Source organism: Narcine bancroftii, chromosome 1 (genome assembly GCF_036971445.1).
Source record: "Narcine bancroftii isolate sNarBan1 chromosome 1, sNarBan1.hap1, whole genome shotgun sequence".
Lineage (NCBI taxonomy): Eukaryota > Metazoa > Chordata > Chondrichthyes > Torpediniformes > Narcinidae > Narcine > Narcine bancroftii.
In genome coordinates this window covers 141,150,452-141,176,415 of record NC_091469.1, presented here as the reverse complement: position 1 = coordinate 141,176,415, position 25,964 = coordinate 141,150,452, and the positions used below count along the sequence as shown (strand labels likewise).

The window sequence follows — 25,964 nt, the reverse complement described above, 5'->3', positions numbered from 1 at the left end:
TGGTGTAATTCACTTTATTTTGAGAACATGATACTTTGATCTAAAATAGTAGTTGGCAAATCGATGTAATTTTGTGCCTGAAAGGATTATATTAGGACATTTTTTTTTGATACTCTGTTCTTCGGTTTGGGTTCTATTTTCTGTCATTTTGTCCTCCTCTGGTACCCCCTCCGTCCGCGAAGCCAAGCCAAAGAAGAAGAAAAGAAGGTAAAGAGGTCTACTCCTTTTTATTGCTTCAGTCACAGACTCGACAAGGTAGGTCTGGAAGGGCATCCATCTTCTTGGGTAAACAGAGCATTTAGTACACCGGCAATTCAACTGGAGTGCCAGAGCATGGTCGTTGATATGTAAGTGCATTCCAGGTTTGGAGCCGGGTTCCACATTTACATGTAAATAGAGTCGAGAGTTCCCTTGCCAAAGAATCCTTGAGTTGTTTTGCTTTAAAGAACGATTGCTGATCCTTGCACCATGATGGGTTACAAATGGCCATGAAGTATGGGTCAACTCAATGAAAAGAATGATATTTATTTGCTCACAAGGTATGAGCACCACTGAAAATGCTAGCATCTGTTGTTCATTTGGTCTCTAACCAGATGGCATCAACAACGACTTCTCTAGTTTCTATTAAACCTCTCCCCCTCATCTCTCTCTTACCCTGTCTCTCAGTCTCATTTTCTCCAGCTCCCCACCCCTTCCCTTTCCTCTTCATTCAGGATCACCCCTTCCCCTATCGGCTCTAAGCTTTTATCCTCTTCTACCCTCCCATCCATATCCACCTCTCACCTGTCGTCAGCCTATACTCCTCCTTTACCCCTTCCTCCTGGAGAATCTGTCCTCGTTGGTCCTCAACACCCCTCTCTGTAACTGGATCCTGGACTTACTAATGGAAAGTCGATTGTCTGTCTGGGTTGACAGCAGAGCGTCGAGCACTCTCACGCTGAGCACTGGAGCACCTCAGGGCTGTGTGCTCAGTTCACTCCTGTTCATGCTACTGACCCAGGACTGTACTTCCAGATCTAGCTCCTAAAGAGTCATCAAGTTTGCAGAAGACACGACAGTAGGTGGGCTTATCAGCAGCTGTGAATCGCACTACAGAGATCAAAAATCTTGTGTCATAGTATGAGAGTATGAAAGTAACAACCTGAGTCTCAACATGGACAAGACATAGGAGATAATCATGGACTTCAGCATGACCAGGGTCGATCACCCTCCTCTACTCATTAATAGTTCAGTAGTGGAGAGAGTGGAGAGCACCAAGTTCCTTGGAGTCCACTTAAAAAGCTACCTATCCTGGACACATAACATCTCCTCACTTGTCAGAACGGAATAACAGCAACTGCTCCTCCTGAGATGACTAAAACAGGCAAGGCTACTGGCCATGTCACCCTTCCACAGGAGCTCTATCGAGAGCATTCTGGGCAGCTGCATCACTCTGTGGTACTGTAGAGTATCGGACTGGAGGCAAATTCACAGGACCAGAAAAAATGGCTGAGGGGATCGCTGGGCTCGTCCTCCCTCCTTCCCCCATTGATGGGATTTACCTGGAACGTGTTTAAAGAGGGCTCAGAAAAATCAGGTAGGACCACCATCACCCTGCTCATAGCATCTTCCAGGTAGGGAAAAAGATGAAGACGTTTCAGAGCCAGAACCACCAGGCTGAGAATCAGCTTTTTCCCATGGGCAGCGAGACTGCTGAATGACAGCTAAAAACAGCCGTCTATTTATTAAGATATTTATTTTAATATACTTACATATGTATATGCATTGTTTGTTTGTATGTGTGTTATGTCTGTTTGCGTCTTTTGCACTGTTCTGCACCATGCACTGGTTGTTCTGGTATAATCAGATGATAAATAAACTTGGAGCAAATATTCCACTTGGAGGACACTACAGTTGTATATTCGTACAAGAATGCTACGTAGCATGGTAACAAAGTGGTTAAATTGCTGTACTAACATCTAGAACTATGGGCCACCTTTGAACAGTATGAGGTTGTCTTTCGTCAAGGCATTTGGGAAGATTCAATCTGAATAATGAACCACTCTGAGGGGGACCACCTCCACTGGCATATCAGCACTGAATGCCAGTGAAGGTTGTTTAGTCAAGTGTCTGGAAGAAAAGATTTTGCTCCTTTACCTTCTGGAGTCAAAAACAAGAGTGTTTTTTTTTAATTTAGCAAGCCCTGTATGTACTTGGATCTGTGTAGAGGATGTGGGGGAAGGACAATTGTGCAGGTAAATAGAGGCACGTTGGATGAGCTAGGCATACATATTGGAGTAAATTTTGCAAGTGGTTTTGGTTTCATTCATATTGAGTAGAAAGTGGGTGTAGTGAGGACCACAAGACCATAAGAAATAGGAGTGGAATTAGGCCATTCAGCCCATCAAGAATTGTCTGCCATTCCATCATGGCTGATTTACTATCCTTTTCAAACCCCATTCACTTACTGATCAAGAATCTATCTACCTTCACCTTAAATATTCCCAATGACTTGGCCTCCACGGTCATATGTGACAATGAATTCCACAAATTCACCATCCTCTGGGTAAGAAATTCCTCTTCATCTCATTACTCAAGGGATGTTTTTGTATTCTGAGGCTGTGCCCTCTGGTCCCAGACTCCCCTACCAGAGGAAGGATCCTCTCCACATCTACACCATCAGGCCTTTCAGTATTCAATAGGTTTCAATGAGATCCCCCCTCATTTTTAAATTTAAAATTTAAATTTTAAAATCTAAATTTAGACATGCAGCATGGTAATAGGGCCATTCGCCCCATGAGTCTGTGCTGTCTCATTTACACCCAATTAAACTACACGCCCAGTATGTTTTGAACGGTGGGAGGAAACTGGAGCCCCCAGGGAAAACCCATGCAGACACGGGGAGAATGTACAAACTCCCTACGGACAGCACGGGATTCGAAACCCGGTCCCAATCGCTGGCGGCGTAAAGGCATTGCGCTAACTGTTACGCCAATTATGCCACCAAAACACCAACGAGTACAATTCCAGAGCCTTCAAATACTCCTCATATGAAAACTCTTTCAGTCTGGGGAGGAGTGAAGGAGGGAGATGATCTTCTTATTGAGCATTGATTAATACAAGAGCCTAAAGATGCCTTCATGCAAACAATGACACATTTATAAATTCCAATCTCTTTCAGCTGGCAATGAGTGTTTACTTCCACATCAGATCCTTTCTGCATAGTCAAACTCCCACTCCTACTGCATACAGCCCTCAAGATGGCTCCAAGGTGGATCAAAAAAATCATCCAAAGTGGCCCAGAAAGGTTGGAACCATGTACAAGGTTCATCCTGAGCATCTTCATTACCCAGCTTCCTGAACGATGGGCTTCCCCCAGGAATATACACTAACAGACACATCAACAGCTGCTGGAAAATTAAGGTGAAAAATGCATTTTCATCTGTCACTCAGAGCAATCAGATGCCTGTAACTGAATGTTACTGACTGGCACATTATAAAGGAAGGACCACTTTCTGAATCCCTGAAGCTTGATGCAGCTATGGCAAAGGATTTGTGGGAAAGGACCACAGTCTAGTGTCAGTTCTGGACACTGACCTACTGGTCCCTGTGTAATGACCGCTCAAATATTTCCAAAGAGAACATTTTAAACTGATGATGTAGTTAATGTTGAGGACGAGGAGAACTGATTATATTTACTGTCATTTACAATGTGATGACATTAAAAATATTTCTCACATGCAGAGTTAACCCAATTCCCAGTGGCCTAAATGAGGGTGGCATTTCAATTGCCCTCATTGGAGTAATTAAAAACTGATGTGGTGGGTCTTGGAGATCTTTTAAGGGGGTTGTTAAGGCTTTAATAGTTATTGGGAATTTGATCAAACATTTAGCTAATTAATAAAAGATACCATGTCTAGTCCCAAGAATGACCTCAAAATATCATTATGCTCATTTTATTTCACCACCAATAGTATTTGGAATAGAACAGTTAGAGACGGAGAAGTGTCACAAGTTAAAATGTTGTGCTTGTTTTGTTTTACGACCATTTGTCAGAAATGGCTGGAAAGTCAAACAATGTAAATATTAGCTTTCACAGAATGTCAAGGCCACGGGCCAATTTAGATTAACATTTCATCCAGGTGAAATTTCTAAACATTGCTGAAGTTGGGGTAAAAGTTGAGACACCAGTTCTGTGTGCCAAGAAAACAAATCTGTTCAGTGCTTGGGCCAAGATTGCTGCCTAGAGTCTAATAATCGAGTCTAAAATTCATGCTGTACACCTCAAATAAACACACTCAAATACACCCACCCACATACTTCAACTTAAACAGTCTCTCTTCTAGACACAAACACACAGACCACACACACACACACACACACACACACACACACACACCCTCACTCAGTCATATTCACACACACACACACACACACACACACACACACACACACACACACACACACACACACACACACACACACACCCCCTCACTCAGTCATATTCACACACACATATGGTTATATATCTGGTGTAAGATAATAATGAACTTGAAAGTGTACACACAAATACACGTGAAAACAGTCACACATAAATACACATGCACAAGTAGCAAGACATACAACATTATAAAAACAAGCACATGGACTCAAACAATATTTGCCATTGCAAATGCACAAACGTTACATTTGGCTGAAATAGACAACTTGAGTGTAGTTTTAACGTTTGAAAACAATATGAATGATACGCCATCAGTGAAAAAGTATAAAAACCTGGCTCCTTCTTATGCTCCTATCTTAAGAAACATGTCTATGACAGGAAGTGGAAGAAAATGACTCAGAACATGCAACCTGGACACAGTTATTTGATTACACAAACTGCATGCAGTATTTCTACTCACCTACATTTGTATAAAACCTGATTTTGTCAAAATGACATTCAGTAGTTTCCAAGAGTTATTTTTAAGCAATTATACCAATCTGCCAGATAACTTTTAAAATGTTAATCAGCAAACATTACTTATTCTAACAAGGTAAAGTATATGATGTAAAGGACAGACCTTCATATATTCTCATCTTCAAGCAACCATGTTCATTCCTTCATATCCTGGCCAGCATTGTTTATGTAAAGCAAACCGCAATTCTTTAAACTCTCCATGCCACATTATCTAGAAATTAAATCTTTACATATTGCTGACGATATTATCAGCTGTAACAGCAATGCTGCTGTTAGTCTGGGCCCGCGGGGTGCGAGGGAGCGGAGGTGCAGTGCTCCCACCCGGTCCAGCTGCCCAATCGACTGCTGCCGGCTCCGTACAGGCTTTGAACAGCCTGTTGATGGAGCTGACGGTGGTTTTATTTGAAATCCCACGACCGCGGGTCTGCGCCCAAGATGGCCGCGCCTATTAATCGGCAGCAGCTACGAGGGGCTGCAGACCCCGGGGAAGTGAAGGAACAGAGCAGGGCACCCGAGGAAGGGAAGATCTCCCACCCCTCCCCCATCTGAGAAGGAGAAGTGGAGACAATCCACAGGGATGGCGACCACGGCAGTGGACCAGTGCAGTGGAGGGACCAATGTCTGCAGCGGGCTGCTGGCGACTCAAGGCGAGGAACCCACGGAAGCGGTGGGCTGCTGGAGATTGCTGTCAGGAGACTCGCGCCAGGCTGCGGACAACTGGATACTGGTTTGAACTGGCTGGAGGGGTACCAGGTATCGTATCCAGGATACGAGGAGGTGCCGAGGGCGCTGAGGGGTCCCTGACAGGGTCGGAGATTCAGATCTGGAGCTAATGGTTTGGACTAGACTCTATGTGGCTGCAGGAGGCAAGTCTATGGACACTCAACGACTCTGGGGGGACTCTCTTTTGCTTCTCTCTCTCTGACCATGAGTCTGACTGTGGGTCGGACTGTAAGAGGCAGTTAGGCAACTCCTGCAAGTGGCAAATCTGTCTGCCTTGCAGCGGGCAAAAATAAATTTCATGTAATATGACACTATTTTATTACTATAACAATAAATTGAATCTTGAATCTTGAATAAATCTCGACTTTGCCTCATTGGGTGCATGAATCTTTTTTTCCATTGAGAAATGATCTGAGAAATGACCTGTATGTTTTCATGGTAATTGACTCAAAAATGGGTAAAGACTGATGGAGGGGGAATCATTTTAAACAGTAAATTGTCCAGATTTGGAACCTATTATGCAAAAGGATGAGTAGTGATGCAGAAACACAAAGAAATCTGAAAAATAAATTGTGGGGCTGGAGAGAAAGAAGGGGGTGTAAGCAAATCAATTGTTCTTCAAGGAGTCCGCACTGGCTTTAAGAGCTGAATAACCTTTTTGTTGATTGCATCAGCCGTCAATGTTCAATATTGTTTACCTGACTCCTGTTGCACAATATACATGGCTCCAACGTCATGCTGTCATTTTCCAAAGTCAAATTACACTGACTTCAGAAATGAAAAGAGAGTCAGTAGCCACTTAATGGACATCCCAATACCATAATTGGAACACCTTGTGCTTTAGCACCAGGCGAAAGGAGGTAAAGTGCTCCGATGATAAAAGAGCATCCATTTTAAGAACTACCATCCCAATCAATCTTAACAACCCAAAATCTAAAAAAAGACAGATTAGGTAGAGTGTTATTTCAAATGGTAACAATCATCAGGTTTTTGTATTGAGTTAGATTTATATTATTTGGAGAATGGAAATTGGAATGGGCCATTCAACCCCTCAAACTTGTTCTTTCAATTTGATCAATTAAATCTGAGCTTCTTTTGTCACACTGGATCCCTAACACTTGCCCAAGAGAATTTAATACTTTCTGATCTTCTTCTCTGACAATCATTACCACCTTAGTGATGGGCAATAAATGCTGGCCTTGCCACAGATGTCCAGGTCTCAAAAGTGAACAAAAGAAAACACAGCCCAGTATCAAACCTGACTTAACAATCCCTCAATGAAGCAACTTGGGATATTTCATGATATCAAAGCAGGATAGAAATCCAAGACATTGCCACTGATATCCACCAACTTCAGACGCACATTTTCAATTAATCGAACAGCATTTTGGAGAAAGGATTACTTCTGTAAAATTCCTGATGTGCTCGGTTCAAATGTTTGCACAATGGGCCCTGTTCCTGATTTGTCCAACAGAGGACAAAGTGATAAGAAGGAAAAAAAATGTCTGGATCATGCCTTCTGAAGCTGATGTTGAAGCCAATTCAACGTTGGATTTCAGAAAGGGAATATGGAAAAATACTAACAAAGGTCTGGGCATTTAAGTATCTTTTCCAGAAGTGTCCCCTCTTCCTGAGCTATAAGGTTCAATTAGCCTACCTACTTTTACAGTCTGTATAGTGAGGCTGACATTTTCTCAAAGAACCATTTCATCCAAGTTGAACCAGACATCCAAGTGTGTTATGAACACCAGAAATAATTCACACACAAAAAAAAACATTTGCAATTATCTGGTTTGGATTGCTCATTGTACAAAATTGATCAGATTTGCAGTGGAAAAAAAACTGATCTTGGTCAAAGGTGGTGATATCTACTCAACATGATCCTTTATCTGAAGTACCAATGTTAATGGGAGAAGTGAAAATTTAAAGGAGAAGAAAACTCCTCGTCACTTTTCACCCCTGGCCTGCTGAAACTATTTACTTGTGGTTCAAACTCCCTCACCTTGCTTAGAATCTCACACACAATTTAAAACAAAAAAAAATGTTCAACCAGGATTAGTGCATGCTCACATTTAATGGGAGTTCCTTAAATGGAATCAGGTTTTACTGAGTGGTCACTAAGTAACAATCGCATCTTATTTTTTTCTCTTTGCTACAGAATTCTCACTGAATTTAGATTACCCAACAATCTGAAGGCCATTAAGTCAAAAGGCTGACTGCAAACTACCTGGATATCAGCTAATTGAATTTCTCTTATAAAAAGCCAATGCACGTTAATGACCTCCTTCTGTATATGGAATGATTCTATTCAAGGCTGATACTCCAGCGTAGTGGGAATGCTCAGAGAAGGGAATGTTAATTGAAATCAATCATTTCTCTTACATGGCACCAGTTCAAAGGAGAACAAAGGAAAATAATCTGGGTGTCCTGGCCAAACTTTGTCTCTCAGCAAACATCAGAGCCCAGTCTTTATCTCATTGCTGTTTAGGGTAGGGATGGGAAAGTGAGTAGGAGGGGCACAGGACAGAGGGAGATTTGCATTTCCAATTGCAAATTGTAAACAGAGATGATGAAGTCCTTCATTGCCTGTAAAGAGCAAAGGGACATTCCGAGATCATGATCGATGCAAGCAGCACTTGAATCTTTCATTTCAATAATGATCGCCAACATTTGTTGAGAAGGCTAGATTTTGACTTCCCCCAGCTTCAGGGACCACAATGTGCAGGTTACACAGCGAACAACTCAGAGATCCGAACCAATGATCTAAAGTCTTTAGCTGCCATCTAAGAATTATAGTTGGGGAACGGAAATTACATTAATTAAAAAAGTCTGGAAGTAAAAAGCTGGTATGATAATGGAGGCCACACAAGTATTTTAATTTAGACATACCGCACGGTAACGGCCGTTTCGACCCTCAAGCCTATGTCGCCTAATTTATACCCAATTAACCTACATGCCCAGAATGTTTTGAATGGTGGGAAGAAACCGAACTCCTTGGCGCAGACATGATGAGAACATACAAACTCCTTACAGAAAGTGTGTGATTTGAACCCCAGTCCCAATTACTGGTGCTGTAAAGGCGTTGGACTAACCGCTACACCAACCGTGCCACCTGAAAACCCTGCCATTACAATTCACTAATTGTAATTTACAGAAGACAGTTAAATTACTGGCTTTTCCTTAGAACGTGACAGGAAACTGGCACTCCGATGGAAACCAACACATATAGTCCTGAGATGAATGTATAAACCTCACATAGCTGGTCCCTGAGGTGAGGATTGGAACCAGATCTCTGGAGCTTTGGAGCATCAGCAGTAAATGGTCTTTACATAGTAAAGGTAAAAATACATGACCAACATTTCTTCATGACCAATGGTTCTTCAAGCTTGAAACGACGTTCATGTATTTTCACCTATATAAAGGACACTGCTTGACCTGTTGAGTTTTTGTGTTTTTACTTCAACTACAGTGTTTTACCATTTGTTCTCAACCTTTTTTTTTTACACTCACATGCCACTTTAAGTAATCCCTTATTAACTGCAAAGCCCCTATGGCATAGGATGAGAACTACTGCTCTAGACTCAGCCATGGGCAGTGGGCCCACAACCTCCTGAGTTGGTGATGATAACACTGAGCAAATATCATTTCCTACATCTCCATTGTGGTCCTAACGCCACTGGACTGGTCTTTGAGACCCTGACTGCTAAAGAATAGATTTGATCTGCACAGCACAAAGTCCTACCTCACTGTTGAAACAGTTGTTAGTAACAGGACAAAAGGATTACAGGTTGTTGCACCTCCCTTAAATTAATAGCTAGCTCAGTTTTTAGTTGGACACTAATACTTCTGCATGCAATGGCACACAAATCTCCATTAATGCTGGATATTAGTAACACCAGCCATTGAGACACCTTTCACTAGATTCAAGGACATATCAACTTCTTCCATCCATGCATCACTTTCCCATACACGTGCCTTTGTTAAAAATGCAGAGAGCGTGAAGAAGCATAGTGGGTGAAAAAGAAATGACTCATTCATAATGACTTTATGGAAGGATGACTGATGTAAACACTGACTTGAGGTATCATTCTGAAACCAACTGTGAATAGCATCTTACATCTAGTATAAACAATTTTGTCCACAAGTACATCAGGCTGTGGTCAGTCCTGCATACACTGAGATTCAAGGACTTGGATACTGTGAAATGGCTTTCAGATCAAAGTGTCCACATCATCAGACGGAATGCCTCCTTGCCAGAACTCACTAATGAGTGCCGGGATCTGGTGAGGCTGACGGTACGAGGAGCCCACCTTAATGATCGGAAGATCACTCCTGATACACGTTGCCTTCGAGATGACAGTTAAGGGGAGGAGACAGGCGTCCACAGACTGTGAATTTTCTAAGTGTGGGTGGAGGTCTTGGTCACAGTTCATCCCTAGCAGCAGTGTAACGGAGGACTCTCCCAGGAACGCACATGGGGGCAGATATCCAGAGCATGAAAGATCATCAACTCAGTGAAAGACATTCACTGGTCTGCCCAAAGCATCTTGTTTCTCCGGCACAGTGAGATGGCGGTGTGGGAATATTGCTGACTGATGCATTCCAGGCTGCAGGAGTGCCAGCTGAGGAATGCCCTGAAGCTTGGAGCAGCCAAAGCAAAGGGATTTACGGGGAAGGACCACTGTCTGGAATATTTTCTGCAACTGATCATAAAGGAGCTGAGACCAGTGGGATTGGTGGGGGGGGGGGGGGGGGGGGGTAGTGAGAGGAGTAGAGGAGTAACCCCAGGGAGCTACATCACTGGCAAGGGCACTACATAGGAAAATAAATGATTAACACTGTAGTGGATACTATATGGAACTTTTGCTATTCCTTGGCTTGGAAAAGTGGTGATAATAACTGTTGTGTTCCTTTCGGGTGCCCCAGCCCCAACTAGAAATACAATCTGCCCTGGTACAATTCACCTGTGTAGCTCAATTTCACATCTGGCTAATTACTTAAAATTCATGCCGTAAGGAGTTTATTTTTGGAAACAATCTCACTGTTCACTGTGGGGAAATATGATAAACTCAGTTGTTCCAAGGCATAGCAGTGCAGTTTGATGCACTGACTGAGTCTTGATTCTGCTGAGACATATTTGAACATAAATACAAAGTTGCTGATGTAAACTGTGACAAGTTCATTCTTAAACAGCTGATAATGTTTCCTTCACAGTTTCTTGGTGACTCAAGGTAAAATTTGGAGCAAGTATAGTCTTCTGCCCTTCCACCTGCAGCCACCTTTTACAGTAAAAGTTCTAAAATCCGGACTGCTCAGGGATTGGGTCGGTCCGGATTTCCAGATTTTTCCGGATTCTCAGGTGTCAATTTTAAAATGCAAATTGAAGGAGAATAAACAGTTAAATTTTGATAGTTTATTAACAAGACATGTTTTTGTATAAAATGCAAAATCCAAAAAAAAAAATTTTTAAATTACATTTCTGTGACTTCTGCTTGGTCGCTTGTTGTCCCTGTACATCTGTGGCGATGGCGCTTGCAAAAGACAAGAGTTTTCGAGAAGTCCGGATTCTCAGGAAGTCTGGATTTCTGGACTCCGGACTTTCAGACTTTTACTGTATTTCTTACTTGTTAGCCAGTGACTCCTCCTCCTGCTCCTTCCCCCCACCCCCTCTACTCTCCTCATCTTCCTCCTCCTCTCCCTAACTTTTGATTCAGGTGCCTGCCTATTTTTGCATTCTTGAAGGCCCCGGGGCTGAAACATTGATTACCCATTACTTCCTATGGATGGTGCATGACCTGTTGAGTTTCTCCAGAACATTTATATATTGCTCTCGGCCCCAGCATCTGCAGACTTTTTTTTTAACTGAATTGGACCCAATCATTGGTTTGAGAATTAATCTTTTTTTTTATATCCACAACTCTCATGCAGGTGGTGCATTTAAAAATAATATTCAAAGGTAAAATGCTTGCCATATAGCAGAACTATGAACACTCTAGGTCACCCCTGATAGTCTAGCATTCCTGAATACTCAGCAACAACAATGTATATACAAAAATATTCACTGTCCTCTCACTTTCACTCTTGTTCACAAGCAAGGGCAGCATTTATTGTCTTCTCGATTGTTCCCTGAACCAAGGTGGCTGTTGAAAAGAGATTAGGAAAACCTGAAAAGAAGAGTAGATTTTCATTCCTGAAACATGCAGAGATTGTTACAGTGCCAAATAGGCTGGCTGGTACTTTTCTCAATGGACCATAGATGACTGCGGGGGTACCTTATAGAGGTTGATAAAATCAGGAGGGACATAGATAAAGTAATATAAAATCAGGAGGGACATAGATAAAGTAATATAAAATCAGGAGGGACATAGATAAAGTAATCAAAGTCTTTTTCCCAGGTTAGGGGAATCAAAAATTAGTGGGCATAGATTTAAGATTAAAGAGGAAAGATTTAAAAGAGTTTTGAGGAGCATTTCTTTCGCACAAAGTGTGGTGGGTGAAGTGTGAAATAAAAGTTCTCACGACTGGAAGGAGAACATAAACTTTTATTAGCTTATAACTGAGGGTAGGGTCTTACAGTGGTCTTCAGAGGGGCTCAGGGTTTAGACGGGAAACCAGGGTTATATATGGGTAGATAGGGGTGGAGCCAGCCATCATTATAACACACCACCAGTGAATCTCAGTTCACCGCAGTGGGTACATGGATCGAGGTGCCAGAGGAAGAAGTTGAGGTGGGAATAGTTGTAACATTCAAAAGAGTTGTCAACTGGCACATGTATAGGAAAGATTTAGAGCAGTGGCTTTCAAACATTTTTTCTTTAAATCACATACCACCTTAAGTAATCCCTATGCCATAAGTGCTCTGTGATTAGTAAGGTATGTGAGTGGAAAGAAAAAGTTTGAAAACCACTGTTTTAATTGTACCTAATTGACTCATTATGTGCATGGTTTCATAACTCCAAAGGAAATGGGCCAATGACAATTTTTCTCAAGCAAAATATTTCAGTAAAAATTGGGTCCAGAGCAGTGGTTCTCAACCGTTTTTTTCCCCCACACAATACCACCTTAAACAATCTCTTACTAATCACAGAGCACTTATTGCATAGGGATTGCAGAAGGTAGAATATGAGTTTAGGAGGGCAGTTTGAATACCACTGGTTTGGAGGGATATGAGGTGAATGCTTTCAAATGGGACTAGCTTGGTTGGAATGGACAGACAGATTGGGCCAAAGGGCTTTTTCCATGCTGAAGAGCTCTATGTCTCTACATCTCCATCATGGTATCTTGGCACATGTGCCAATAAACTTCAGTGTGAACACTAAGAACTCAAGCTCAATGATAATCCAGAAGATTATGATCACTTATATCCACATTCTAACTCCAGATTTACTTATATGTATATTGCAGACGATGCCTCTTTAGTTGCCCATTCAGAGCCAGCTCTTCAGCGCTTGACGTCTGTTTTGCGGAAATTGCCAAAATGTTTGACGCTTGATGACGTCTTGTATATTTAATAGCCATGATGGCATTTGAACTTTTATTTCTTCATCAATATTTTGACCTCTGGATGCTCCTATATCCTGTAGCTCTGAGAGATACAGGATATAGGGAAATAGCCCTATATTCCCCTATATAAGAAGAATAGGGGAATTCTCTCTGCTCTGCTCAAAATCCTTTAGCAACACCAGTAAAAATAGATTATCTGACCATTACTGCACTTTGTTAGACATTAAGCCTTCACTTCCAATACATTTCCTGTGTATTATGGTGGGATATTCCTGCACATAGATTAGTGCCCACCAGTTTCCTATGCCACATCAATAACTACATGAATTAAGGCAAATTAAATTGTCAAACATATTGGAATGCCTGTATTGTAAAGACAAGCTTTTAAATTTCCATCTTTCTCAAGGCAGTTCTCACTATTAGTTGTTGCAAATTATTAAAAATTATCTGTTTTCCTGCTCAAATGTTGGAGATCTATGGATGGATAGGTTGGATACATTTCTATTGAGATTTTCCAATTCAATTTCTTCTTCTTCGGTAATAAATAAGTATAAGTAGAGGTAGCGCTAGTTCCCCATTCACCGGTTCAATAGACTGATAAAATCATGACTAATCATTAGCTCCAAGAATTCAATTGATGGTCCATGTTTCAACAGCCCAAATGAGACATAGAATTTATCTTAGAAGAAATCCACTTTGTTAGACATTAAGCCTTCACTTCCAATACATTTCCTGTGTATTCTCCTCAATCATCAGTTCTTTCCAACACTTAAGACATGTCATTACCTGTTTATATTATGCAATTGCATAAACACATCATCTCCTCTGTTATTTAAAAGTAATTTCTTTCAAATTGTGCAATGACTACATTAAACCAGGTACACAAATCATTCGAAAGATTGTGAAAATCAAATCACTCTTCAAAAGAGTGCATTGTTCAAATTTCTTTGAGCAATAAAACGTATTGAGTTGCATCATGATAGACCTGTGAAAATTTCCAAGCAGCATTTTCAATTCCAATCAACCTTTCGTCTGTTCCCACTTGTTTTCTCATACCACTTCATATTCTATCCAAACTTTTCAATTGTCACAGCAAGAGATTTGTCTTTGCTTGCGAGCACTCAATATGCAATGGACCTGATTGAATGGCAGGGAGGGGGTGGCAGCAAAGAATTTGTGGGTGATACTCTCACACTCACTTATTGTATGTGAACAAAGATAAATTTAGTGGAATCATTATGGAATATGCATGTGTATTAATCGATACCATGTAAAAATGAACCCCATATTTTTGACCCAAAGATCTGATATTTTCCATGTATTATATGTAAAAGTTGATCCCCTTATTTTTTGGCCCCGGCTGCCTGCCCATTGGAGATTCCAACGCCCTGACCAAAGACTTACCACCCGGACCCGGCTACCTGCCTGCCTAACTTGGATCCGGCTGTCCACCCATCCAAGTTCCAGGGAACCCCAAACAATGCAGGTACTTACCATGGTCAAAAGTAGTATGCATGTAATAGTCAACCACCTAGATTTTACCCTAAAAATTGATCCACAAAGCTTGACTATTACACATGTTTATACAATATCCAAATGTGCATAAGGGTGAATTTATTAAATATTTTACCTTTCAGCTAAAAGAGATCTGGAAAAACTGCAATGAGATTTCAACACATTGGCCCTACAAAGATGAACTTGGTAAAATAATGTTTGACATTGAAGGGAAAATATTTTCATGTTAAAGACATTTAATTATCACCAAGGTAAAAATGTGACTGAACATGGAGTTGTATGCATGAACATAATTCAGTGTTGTGTTCAGTAATTTATAACGTCACCAGGTATTGTTTCAACTACAAGTGTATGTGCATTGGAATATGTTTGGAAATTGTGGAGGTAAACTCATTGACTTCACTGGGGTTCAAGATAGATAACATTTTGAATGATAGGAAAATCAAAGTTTATTTGATACTAGCAGGAAGATGGAGTTGATTAGATTAGCTGTGATTTCATTCAGTGTTGGAGCAAATCTGAGAATAGTTCATTCCTGCTCCTGGAGCTTTCAGAAGGGCTTGGATAGACATATGAGAGAATAATTTGCAGGACTGTTGTGAAGATGCATTAAAAGGGATTTAATTCAATCACTTCTGGCCCACATGCTCGTGCCGCCCAATTACACCAAATTGGCCTACAACCCCAGCACAGTACAGAGGTTGCCCCCTGCAGTAGTGTGCCACCACATTATGAAAAGCAAAAATACTGGAAACACTCATAGAAGGTTGGGAGGAAACTAGAGAACCCATAAGAATTCCATGCAGGCATGGGGAGAATGTACAAACTCCTTACAGACAGTGCCTGATTCGAACCCCGGTCACTGCTGCTGTATTAGCATTGCTCTATCTGCTATACTAACCGTGCTGCTCCGACGCTAAACATGCCATCCCTCCGCTAACCCGTGCTCCCCCTGTGCCAACTGCGCTAATGATTAATTTGATTGCTTAACTAGCAGCCAGCATTGAATTTTTAAAAAAGTAGTCTGTAGATCCTGGAGAATTGGAACAACATACAAAATCCTGCAGCACCCATGGGAAGCAATTGACAGCTGAAGTTTCAAACCTAAGCCTTTCATCAGGGATCAATTCAACATGGAATTGGTTCGATCAATTTATGTTATAACGTTTACCGTCCAAGGTAAGCCAATTTAGAAATGGTGCATGCTTGTAAAAGGCAAAGGGTGAGAAACTTCATTCATGGCAAGGTGGAAGCCAACATTTTCAACAAGCCAATAAACCCACTGAATGTGCAGCTACAATATAAGGCATCTTTTCTCTTCTATTTAGGATGGTGTGGTTACTGATTCAGGAAAACAATTGTCAATCCAGTTGGCAAGCAACAAACTCTTTGCTTGGGAAGGAAATTTCCCCCTGCCTAGTGAAACAAAATTCATAAATATTTCCATGATAATAGACACCTGCCCAGCATAAAATTATGCAGTTGTAGAGAAGGACGAGTACTAACAGCAGAGGAAAATGAATTGAATGGTCAATGTTTCAGGCTTGAGTCCTTCATCAAGACACTGGTCTGTCATAGATTCCAGATGAAGGGTTCTGACATGAAATTTTGACTGTTCCTTTACTCCCACTGATCCCTGGTTCCCTCCAGCAGTTTTGTTTGTGGTCAAGTTGTGGAGACTGTTGCTGCAGCATTGAATCCACATACAGCCAACTGCACCTGCCCCCTCCACCACCACCCACCCCACCCTGCTTGACATGTTTTTGAGATGTTTTCAGGAAAGAGACTGCAATATACTTGACAGATGTCTTTCATTTCCAAACTGGTCTGAAATTGAAGTTTCTCAGGGTAAACAACAACAGAGGAGTAACAGTTGTCGGAAGTACAAGCCTCAGCTATGTGTGGTGCGCTGTTAGACAGAATCAGACACACACAAGGTAAGGACTGAACAACAGGCTTTAATCCACAAAAATCTCCAAAGAGCCAGGCTGGCTGTGGCTGCAGCAACTCAGTGTGAGACCTCAGGAGGCCGGCGCGCAGGCTTACATCCCAGAGGGTAATTGACACCCGTCCGGGTGGGACTTGATCCATTCAGGATTTGCAGCCGGCCAGGTGTTGTCCTGTCCCCTTACACTCCTGCAGGTACAGAGGTTGCCCCCTGTAGTAGGCCGGTGGTGTACCACCACACTATGAAAAGCAAAAATACTGGAAACACTCATAGATATACAGCACAGAAGCAGGCCCTTCAGCCCAGTTAGTTCTCGGCTAGCTGTCATTTGTCCATAAATGCCCATCTCTTTTTAATCGCCCACATTTTTATCTGCGTCCTCCAGATTCTGACATCATCTGCAGACCAGGTGCAATTTACAATGGTCAATTAACCTACCATTCCACACATCAATGGGATGTTGTAGGAAACTGGAGCACCCAGGGAAAGCCCACACTATCATAGGGGGATCATACAAACTTCATGCACATGGCACCAGTGCTCCGGGTTGAACCCAAACTGCTGGAACTGCAAGAAGGTTTCTCTATCACTGTAAGCAAGTCGGGCAGCAAAGGGACGACAAAGAGTTAAAGTTTCATTTCTGGCAGGGGTCTTTGACCTCTGTTTCTCTCTCCCCTCAGATGTTGTCTGGCCTCACTTGCAGTACACAAAAGCGCTAGAGAAACTCAGCAGGACACGCAGCATCCATAGGAAGTAATGGGTAACCAACGTTCCAGGCCTGGGCCTTTCATCAGGAATAAGAAAAAAATAGGTCAATACCTGACCAAAATGGAGGGGGGAGGGGGCGAAGGAGGAGAGGAGAGGAGGGAGGAAGGGGAATGGGGAGGAGCACAGGCTGACAGGTAAGAAGAGGGCATGGGTGAGAGAGAAGAAGAGCAAAAAATGTGGAGAAGTAACAGGCAGGAGGCTAAAAAGAGTAGCTCTACTTTCTGGTTTTGTTTCAGATTTTCAGTACAGAATTATAGAGTCAGGAACAGGCCTTTTCCATGAACCGTTTCCTTCTGCTTTCCTGCTTTAGGAATCATTAGTTTCATGCAGATGATGGAGTTGTGAACAATTGCGGAAGTTCCAGAGACTACAGGATTGCAATGGGGCATCAAAATGATGTTACCAACTAGTGCACTGCTCATGTCGCACTTTCAGGCCTGCTCAGGGCAATGGAGAAATACTGAATGTACTGCGAGGTACATGGCTGACTTATCTGACCAGCTGCTGCGTCCCTGCACCCAACACTACCTGGAGGAGCTCAACAGGACAGGCAGCGTCTGTGGAGAGAAATAAAGAGTTCCCTTCACTCTCCTGACCCACTGAGTTCCTCCAGCAACTATCTTTTTTTTACAACCGATTCTAGAATCTGCACTCTCTATGTCCCTGCTGTCTGGGGATGGGTCCTTATCAACCTGAGTATAGAAGCAAGTTTTTTACTCCACATCAGCATCAGCCAATGCCCCAACGTTCCAGGCCTGGGCCTTTCATCAGGAATAAGAAAAAAATAGGTCAATGCCTGACCAAAATGGAGGGGGGAGGGGGCGAAGGAGGAGAGGAGAGGAGGGAGGAAGGGGAATGGGGAGGAGCACAGGCTGACAGGTAAGAAGAGGGCATGGGGGCAATTTCCCAACCATTTCTAAAGTGATAACTAAGGACAAATGGTTTTGCTCCTTTATTTAAATTAAATATGATGATTGTAGTAATTAATTTATATCAGGTGCAATTTAATGTATCGTTATTTTGTAAATTATATTTGAATTTTAACTTTGTTTTCCAGATTACGTCAATACATTTTAACTATCCTTGAATGCTCTTGATCAACTAGGTGGGAAGGGAAGGGTTTTAGGTCCAGAGGTCACTTCGTTGTACTGGACGATACATTCAGGAACTTAACGGTTACGCACTCTCAGCATGCAGAAAGCGAGGTGAGCAAGATCCAATGCAGAGTCACAGGCTCAGTGAGTCAAAGGTTGCAATGCGGGGTGGCTGCAACACTATTCCGCAGCAGAGAAAAGATATTAAGTGAAAGAGAAAGCGAATCGTGCACTCCAACTGTGTCTTCCATCTTACTGTGACACACCAGCACTTTGAAAATGTAATTATCCTTTACTGTAAAAGGACACAGAACTGCCAATTCATACACAGCACAGGTAGCACTGTTAAAGGGCTCATCGACTTTCGTTGGAATAGTTGAGAACTAAACAGGACCATACAGCGCAGGAACGTCTGTGTCGAGTGTGGTGTCAAAGTAAATTAATCCTATCCATAATCCCTCCACCACCTGCCTGTTCACGTGTCTAAATATCCCTTAAACATCACTATTATCCCCATTATCAATATCTTCCACCATCCCACTAGAGCTTATCGCACTCTGAGTAAAATACTTGCCTTGTAAATCTCCTTTAAACATTTCTCCACTTTCCTTAAGGCTGCGCCCTCTGGTATTTGACATTGCCAGCTTGCGACGATGACTATCCATGACTATCTAGGCCTCTCATAATTGTATAAACTTCTATCTGCTTTCCCCCTCAGCCTCCAACACACCAGAGGAAAAAAGTGCAGTCCAACCACTCCTTATAGGCAACACTCTCTTCACCATCTTAACATCCTGTTGACTCCCTTCTGCACTCTCTACAAAGCCGTCACATACTTCCTGTAACCAGAACCTCGCAGAATGCTCTAAATGTGGCCAATCTGAAGTTTTATACATCTGCAACATGACTCCAGATTTTTCTATTCAACGTCCCAACTGACAAATGCTTTACCACCCTATATATTTGAGTTAGTATTTTCAGGGAGCTATGGGCTTGCAAGCCAAGAACCCTCTGAGAGTTACACCAATAACTCTATTTCACCGTGTGTTACTCACGCTTCTTTTTACTTCTTGACTAAATTTACAACCTTGCCATTCTTTCTTCCTCAGCGGAGCAGGCCAATCCTGAAGTCTGACCAGAAATTTGGGATTTAACTTATGTAATATCAGCTGCTCTCAATCTAATCTCCCCAGGTCCTTCCAAATCACATTATAATTTGGCGTCCCTCATTTAGCATTTTCCCCACGATCCAGACATTCTTACCCATCACTATATTAAAACCTACGGAGCTGCGATCACTATTCCCAAAATGCTTTCCCACTTAAATCCTAATGACCTGGCCAGGCCGAATGATGTAGTATACCTCCTAGCTTGGGTGGACTATCTACCTTTTTTTGTAAATAACCTCTGTTGATGCATTTAACAAATTCTGTCCCATCTAAGCCTTTGGATCTAAAGAAGATCCAATCAATTGTGACATTCTGGCAGTGACCTTCTGCCAGTAACTCTCCCACTTCATTTATGTCTCTCTACATCAGGGGTGGCCAACCTTTGAATTTTACACTTTTAATTTAGACATACAGCACAGTAACAGGCCATTTTGGCCTATGTGTCCACAGTGCCCAATTAACCTACACTTCTGGTACATATACGTGGCCTGAAATGGCCTGTTACCATGCTGTATGTTTAAATGAAAGATTAAAAATTCAAAGGTTGGCTACCCCTGCTCTACATCCTGTCCAAAACATCAAAACCCCTGTAATGTTGAGATACCAGTCCTATCTTTCCCTTAACCATTGTAATGGCCACAACGTTATAATTCAATGTACTCACGCAGCATCTAAGATTTTCTGCTTCAGCCATAATACTCTTTTTGCTTTGAAATATATCTAGTTCAGCCCATCAGTCCACTATCCATCCTTGCCTCTCCTTCCTATACAATTATGAGGCCTCACCCTTACCTTCTCTTCAATCCTTCTATTTGCTGATATTACTTTGGTTCCCACCCTACCTATCATGGTGGTTTGAACCCTCCTGATTAGCAGCAAACTTCTTAGCAAATACTTTGATGCATATCCAATTCAGGTGTAACCCATCGTTTTTCTCTGGAAGTGCACCCAATGGTCCACGTAACTGAGGCCTTCACCCAGTACCAGCTCCTTGGCCGCACATGTACGTCTAACCTATTTCTTGCTTCGCTAGCAGGCGATATTCCTCCTCTTCCTAAATGTTAACATTCCTTCAATATTGCGCAGGTAGTCAAAGACATCGTGACCAACTTCAGGGGTTGATAACAAGCAAGATCTTTCCTGGCACAGTTCCACTTTATTATTTCTCTGGCAAACATTGTCTCACTGTTTACACCCAGAATCAAAAGGTATGAATTACATTCATTATTTTGGCTTCTTGCTTATTCTTGGCATTTTCTTCCGAATCTCCTCCCTTTAAAATTATTTGCTTGCCAGGACCTATTCACCAAGCCAGCACACTTAATCATTTTGGCAGTGAAGTGCAAGAGACTGTATTTGACAATAACATGGAAGGCAAGTGGGTGTGAAATCCTAGGAAGGAGGGTAAGGTGAGCCTGAGGGATGGAAAAAGCGAGAGCAACTAAAGAAAAGGACAGCATAGGACAAGCGTCAAGGAGAACACATTCAACATTATGCCATTAGCACATCTGTAGTCCACATTTCTTTTAAGATTGAACATAATGTTTTAATCAGCCAAACCGAAGGTTGAATTGAGTTTACAGTAGCCCCATTCAGTGAGTGAGAGCGCCCTCCAGCTATGACAGTAGACTGCAAGCTCCCTGTGTCTTCAGAACTACTCACTTTCACTCCCTCTTTTGCTTTCATCATTGCTGTTGAAACCTCTCAAACTTCCTCCCTGCCTCCTTGCTATATACGCCCACTGCCTGTCACTTTGCTTGCTAGATTTCTCCTAGTTTCTGTGTCTTGGCCTAATGATGGTCTCCTTCCATCTTCACAATGTCCATATATATCTGGTATGACAGCTCAAACACACTTCTTCGCTGTTTTACGAAACGTTTGTCTGCAATGTAGAACGTTTTCACCTTTATTTATGGTTCCATTCTTAAGCAGCAGACATCCCCTGCCACTGGTAGTTCTCTATCAATAAAAACACTTTATATTGTTGTGCAATACACAAAGTGCAGGTAATGAATGTGCAGTTTTGGTCATCTAACTACAGGAAAGACAGCCATAAAATTGAAAGAGTGCAGAGATTTATTAAGATGTTGCCTTGACTTTAGGAAATGAATTACAGGGAAAGGTTAAACAGGTTAGGACTTTATTCCCTGGAGCGTATAAGAATGAGGGGAGATTTGTTAGAGGTATTTAAATTTATGAGTGGGATCGACAGAATAAATTTAGTTAGGCTTTTTCCACTGAGTGTAGGTGAAGGGGAAGGGGTTTGGGAGGCATGGTGAGAACTTTTTCACATGGACGTCGTGAGCTATCAGCTGAAGTGGTGAATGCGGGCTCAATTTTAATATTTAAAAAGAATTTGGACAGGTACGTGAATGGGAGAGGTATGGAGGGCTATGGACTGGGTGCAGGTCTGTGGGACAAAGAATAATAATAGATTGGTACAGACTAGAAGGGGTGAAGGGGCCTGTTTCAGTGCTGAATTTTTCCATGGTTCGATGAAGCTTCTTATAGATGTTGCTTGATCTGTTGAGTTTTTCCAGCACTTCTGTGTTTGCACCACAACACAGCATCTGCAGACTTTCCTGTTTAACTTTATATTTTTGTCTCATTTTGATATGTCCATCTTCTATATTCTGCCTCTGCCTCTCTTTGCTCCCGTGTGGTCACTGATACTTTTTCCAGTCACTTTAAATATCTAACAAATGTAAAAGAATACATAGATAAAAATTCACAACTGCAGTGGTACAAATAAAGAAAAGTATTGTTTTGTGATCATTACTGATCTTTGGAAGTCCAGGGGTGATTTATAGGGAGGATTGGGGTAGTAACGGGAGGTTCAAGAGTCTGATAGTCATTGAAAAAAAAACTGTTCTCAAACCTAGAGGTGCAGAGCTTCAGGCTTCTGTGCCTTCTGCCTGCTGGTAGCGGCAAGAAGAGAGAGCGGCCAGGATGATGGAGATTTGTCATGGTGTTGCCCGTCTTCTTGAGGCAGCGGCTCACATTAGATGCCTTCCCATGCTGCATGTGTGTTATATGTGAGTTCCCTCACCCCTTCATTTCTAAACGTACACACTATACCAGTGGTTTCAATCTTTTTCTTTCCACTCACATACCACTTTAAGTAATCCCTATGCCTTCGGTGCTCTATGATTAGTAAGGGATTGCTTAAGGTGGGATATTGTCACTGAAATATTTTGCTTGAGAAAAAATGTCATTGGCCCCATTTCCTTTGGAGTAATGAAACCGTGCACATAACGAGTCAAAGAGGTACGATTAAAACAGTGGTTTTCAAACTTTTTCTTTCCACCCACAGCAATCCCTTACTAATCACAGAGCACGCACGGCATAGGGATTACTTAAAGGGGTACATGAGTGGAAAGAAAGAGGTTGAGAACCTCTGCACTATCCTTTCTTGCTCACCTGCCTTCCCACTTCGATCTATCCATTTTACTGACCTTCCTGTGGTCATATCCCTTCTGTTTCAGCTCCTGCTGTTCTATCATCTTCATTTAACCATCTCTTCCTTCACCTACATGCCTTTCTCTTTGTAGGGAAGTGGGGAGAGTTTAACATAGAAAAGAAAAGCGAGATCTAGATGTGTTTGAAATTTCCCCCTGGGATCTATTTTCCTCTGGGTTTCACTTTATCATGTGTCAGATCATAGTTTGGTGTGAATCAAGCATACTTGTTTTCTCTCCCACCACCCCCCCCCCCCCCCCCACCCTCCCTCCATCTCTCTCTCCCCCTCCTCTGCAACCTTCCTGGCTGCATGTACGGAGCTCGTCTCCTCTGCTTGGCCGTGGCGCATCCTTTCATCTTTCTCGCCAACTGTTAACGGTCATCTCTCCCTTTGCCATCAGAGTTCCTCTCATATCAATGCCCCCTTCCATTCCAACCCCCTTTCGACAGTCACACGCCTGCCGCCCTCCATCAAGGCTGAAGAAAACCTCCCAGCTCCACGGTGCCGAGATTGCGGCGTGGATTTCCCTCGGTCGCTGGAGGGGCCGGGAGCGCACAGCGTCTCCTCGGAGCTTGGCATCTCCTTGCTCTCTTCTCCCCTTTTGCTGTACCATCCTCCACCTGACTCACATTATTCCCTGTCCTAAAACAAAATTCCTTCTCCCCTTGCCCCGTCTTCTCTCCTGGGCAGAGAAAGGATCTCCAATATAGAAATGACTTGTATCCTCATTCTTGGTCGTGTGAAAGCAGCTGGAACAAGAAAGCCGGCTGGAATCTTCGAAAAGGGCTGTTTCCGAATAAAGTTACAAATCTGTCGTGGCCAAGTTACTCTTTTACGCTGGACAAGTTGGAGGGTGGAAGTTTAGTGGCCGCTCAAAGAAGGAAACTGTGCAAATTGGGTTTCTCTAACGCAGCTTACAAAAACACAGTCGGAAGTTCTCTGCACTTCATCAATTTCTCCAGGACCTGATCGAGAGCGACGCCCCCGTCCGTGAGCAGGATGGTCTATTGTACCTCAGGTGAAACCTTCGCCAGTGGGGGAAATGCGGGGAGTGGAGCGTCCCTCCTTCCTCGCCCCGACCCCCACCCGGCCTCTCGGACTCGTCCCCCGGATCCACCGCGAACACCCTCTCGCATGCGACCCTCTATTTTCCTGAAACCAGAATGGTAACATTCCAAAAATCTTAACATCTTATGTAAACCATCCCACCACTGAACGGTTGCGTTGATCTATCAGCGACGTGTAGGCTTGAAGATGGGGTATATATACATTTAGCAAGCCGCCTGATACGTGTATCAATGCCTACATTTCAACGTTTGTAAGAAGAGACATGAAGCAAGTCTTGTGAAATAACACGTTATATATACAAAGCCAAGCGAGATACATGTATCAAGTTCCTCTTGCACCTGAACACGTTCTGTAGCTTATACTCAAAAGTTGCATGGATCTGTTCTTGTAAGAAAAAAAAAGTTCAGCCAAGTCCCTCCAGCTCCAACTCACTGGGGAGGGGGGCACCAAGGTGCTCAACTGCTGGACGAGAACAGCCGTCGCAAGCAACAAGAAGTCACATCAAATAAAAAGAAAATGAGGAAAAATCCCTTTACCTTCATGTCTACCGGGTCCCGATATTCATCGTAATAATCTTGACTGGATTCATAAGCCGAGTCCCCTTGCAAGAAGGCAGCGTAAACCAAGAAGGGAGAGATCTCCAAAATGCGCATCTTTGTCCAGGGAAGCAGCAGGAAGCGACCTCGCCAGCAGTTAAGGAAGATTTCTTTTTAAATCCTCGATCTTTCTCCCCCCCCCCCCCCCAACTCTCTCTCGTTCCCTGTTCTTTGCGGATAAATGTGGAAGGGCGGACCGGGGATGTGGTAGAGGGGAGGAGGAGGAGGAGGAGGGGAGGCTGGAGATCTTTGAGAGAACTTAGGGCTCGCAGTGGTTCGGTTTCGAAAAGCCCTTGGGGGGCGACTCTCTTGCAGGGGCAGATCGCCTTATCTGCGGGTTGGCCGGAGCAGCAGCGCTGCTGACCGCTGGCCCGAATGCTGGCTCACAGGGATCCAAGGGGGCGAGCTGGACATGATGACTGTGCCGTCAGTTCAGCTGCCTCTGCGACTGGGTGAGCGCCGCCGTCTTCCCTGCACTGACGAGGTTGGATTTTTGATCTTGGGCTTCGCTATTTATACGAGGAGTTTGGCACGGAATGGGAGAGAGAGAGAGAGAGAGGGAGGGGGGGGGGGCGTCCACCCGCACTGTTAAAGCTGAGCGCAACCAGGAAACGGCCTTGACAATCCCCACGTGGCTGGGGGGGTGGGGGGGGGGGGGGGAATAATATAAAATGCACATGTCAAGTCCTGGCTTGTATTCCTTTCCAGAGCCTGAAATCTTGACAGGTCCCACGAAGCGTTCCTGTTACTGATAGCGACCACTTGAATTTATCAGTCTGGCTCATGCAATCTTGGCTGCCCTTTAGCCCGTGGGTGGTGAACTTGCATTCGAACCCTAGGACGCTGCAGCGCAGGAAAACAGGCTATTCGGCCCTTCTAGTCTGTGCCGACCATCATCTCACTGACCTGATCCCATTCCATCACCCTCCAGACCTCTCCCATCTAATTAAAAGACAGGATGGAGCCTGCATTCACCACATCAGATGGCAGCTCATTCCAGACTCCCACCACTCTCCAAGTGAAGAACTTTTTCCTAATGTTTCCCCTAAATCTTTCCCCTTTCAGCTTAAAACTATGATCACTGCCCTAATCTAAGTGGAATAAACCTACTTGCAGCTATTCTGTCTATACCTCTGTGGTGATAGGATCACCAGCGGACTGCAAGGGTGGGGGGGGGGGGGGGC

The 25,964-nt window shown here is 43.1% G+C and overlaps 1 protein-coding gene across 2 annotated transcripts in view; it reads right to left on the bottom strand.

The window, feature by feature from the left end:
• Positions 1-25,318, bottom strand: part of vegfc (vascular endothelial growth factor c) — a 198,517-nt gene extending 173,199 nt beyond the window's left edge. The window contains exon 1 of one of the 2 annotated variants that reach the window (XM_069940796.1): positions 24,721-25,318. In XM_069940796.1, coding sequence (XP_069796897.1) covers positions 24,721-24,837 — 117 coding nt within the window. In that variant the 5' untranslated portion in view covers positions 24,838-25,318. The remainder of the gene's footprint in view (positions 1-24,720) is intronic. The other variant, XM_069940786.1, reaches the window with a different exon arrangement.
• Between the last annotated feature and the right edge of the window lie 646 nt (positions 25,319-25,964).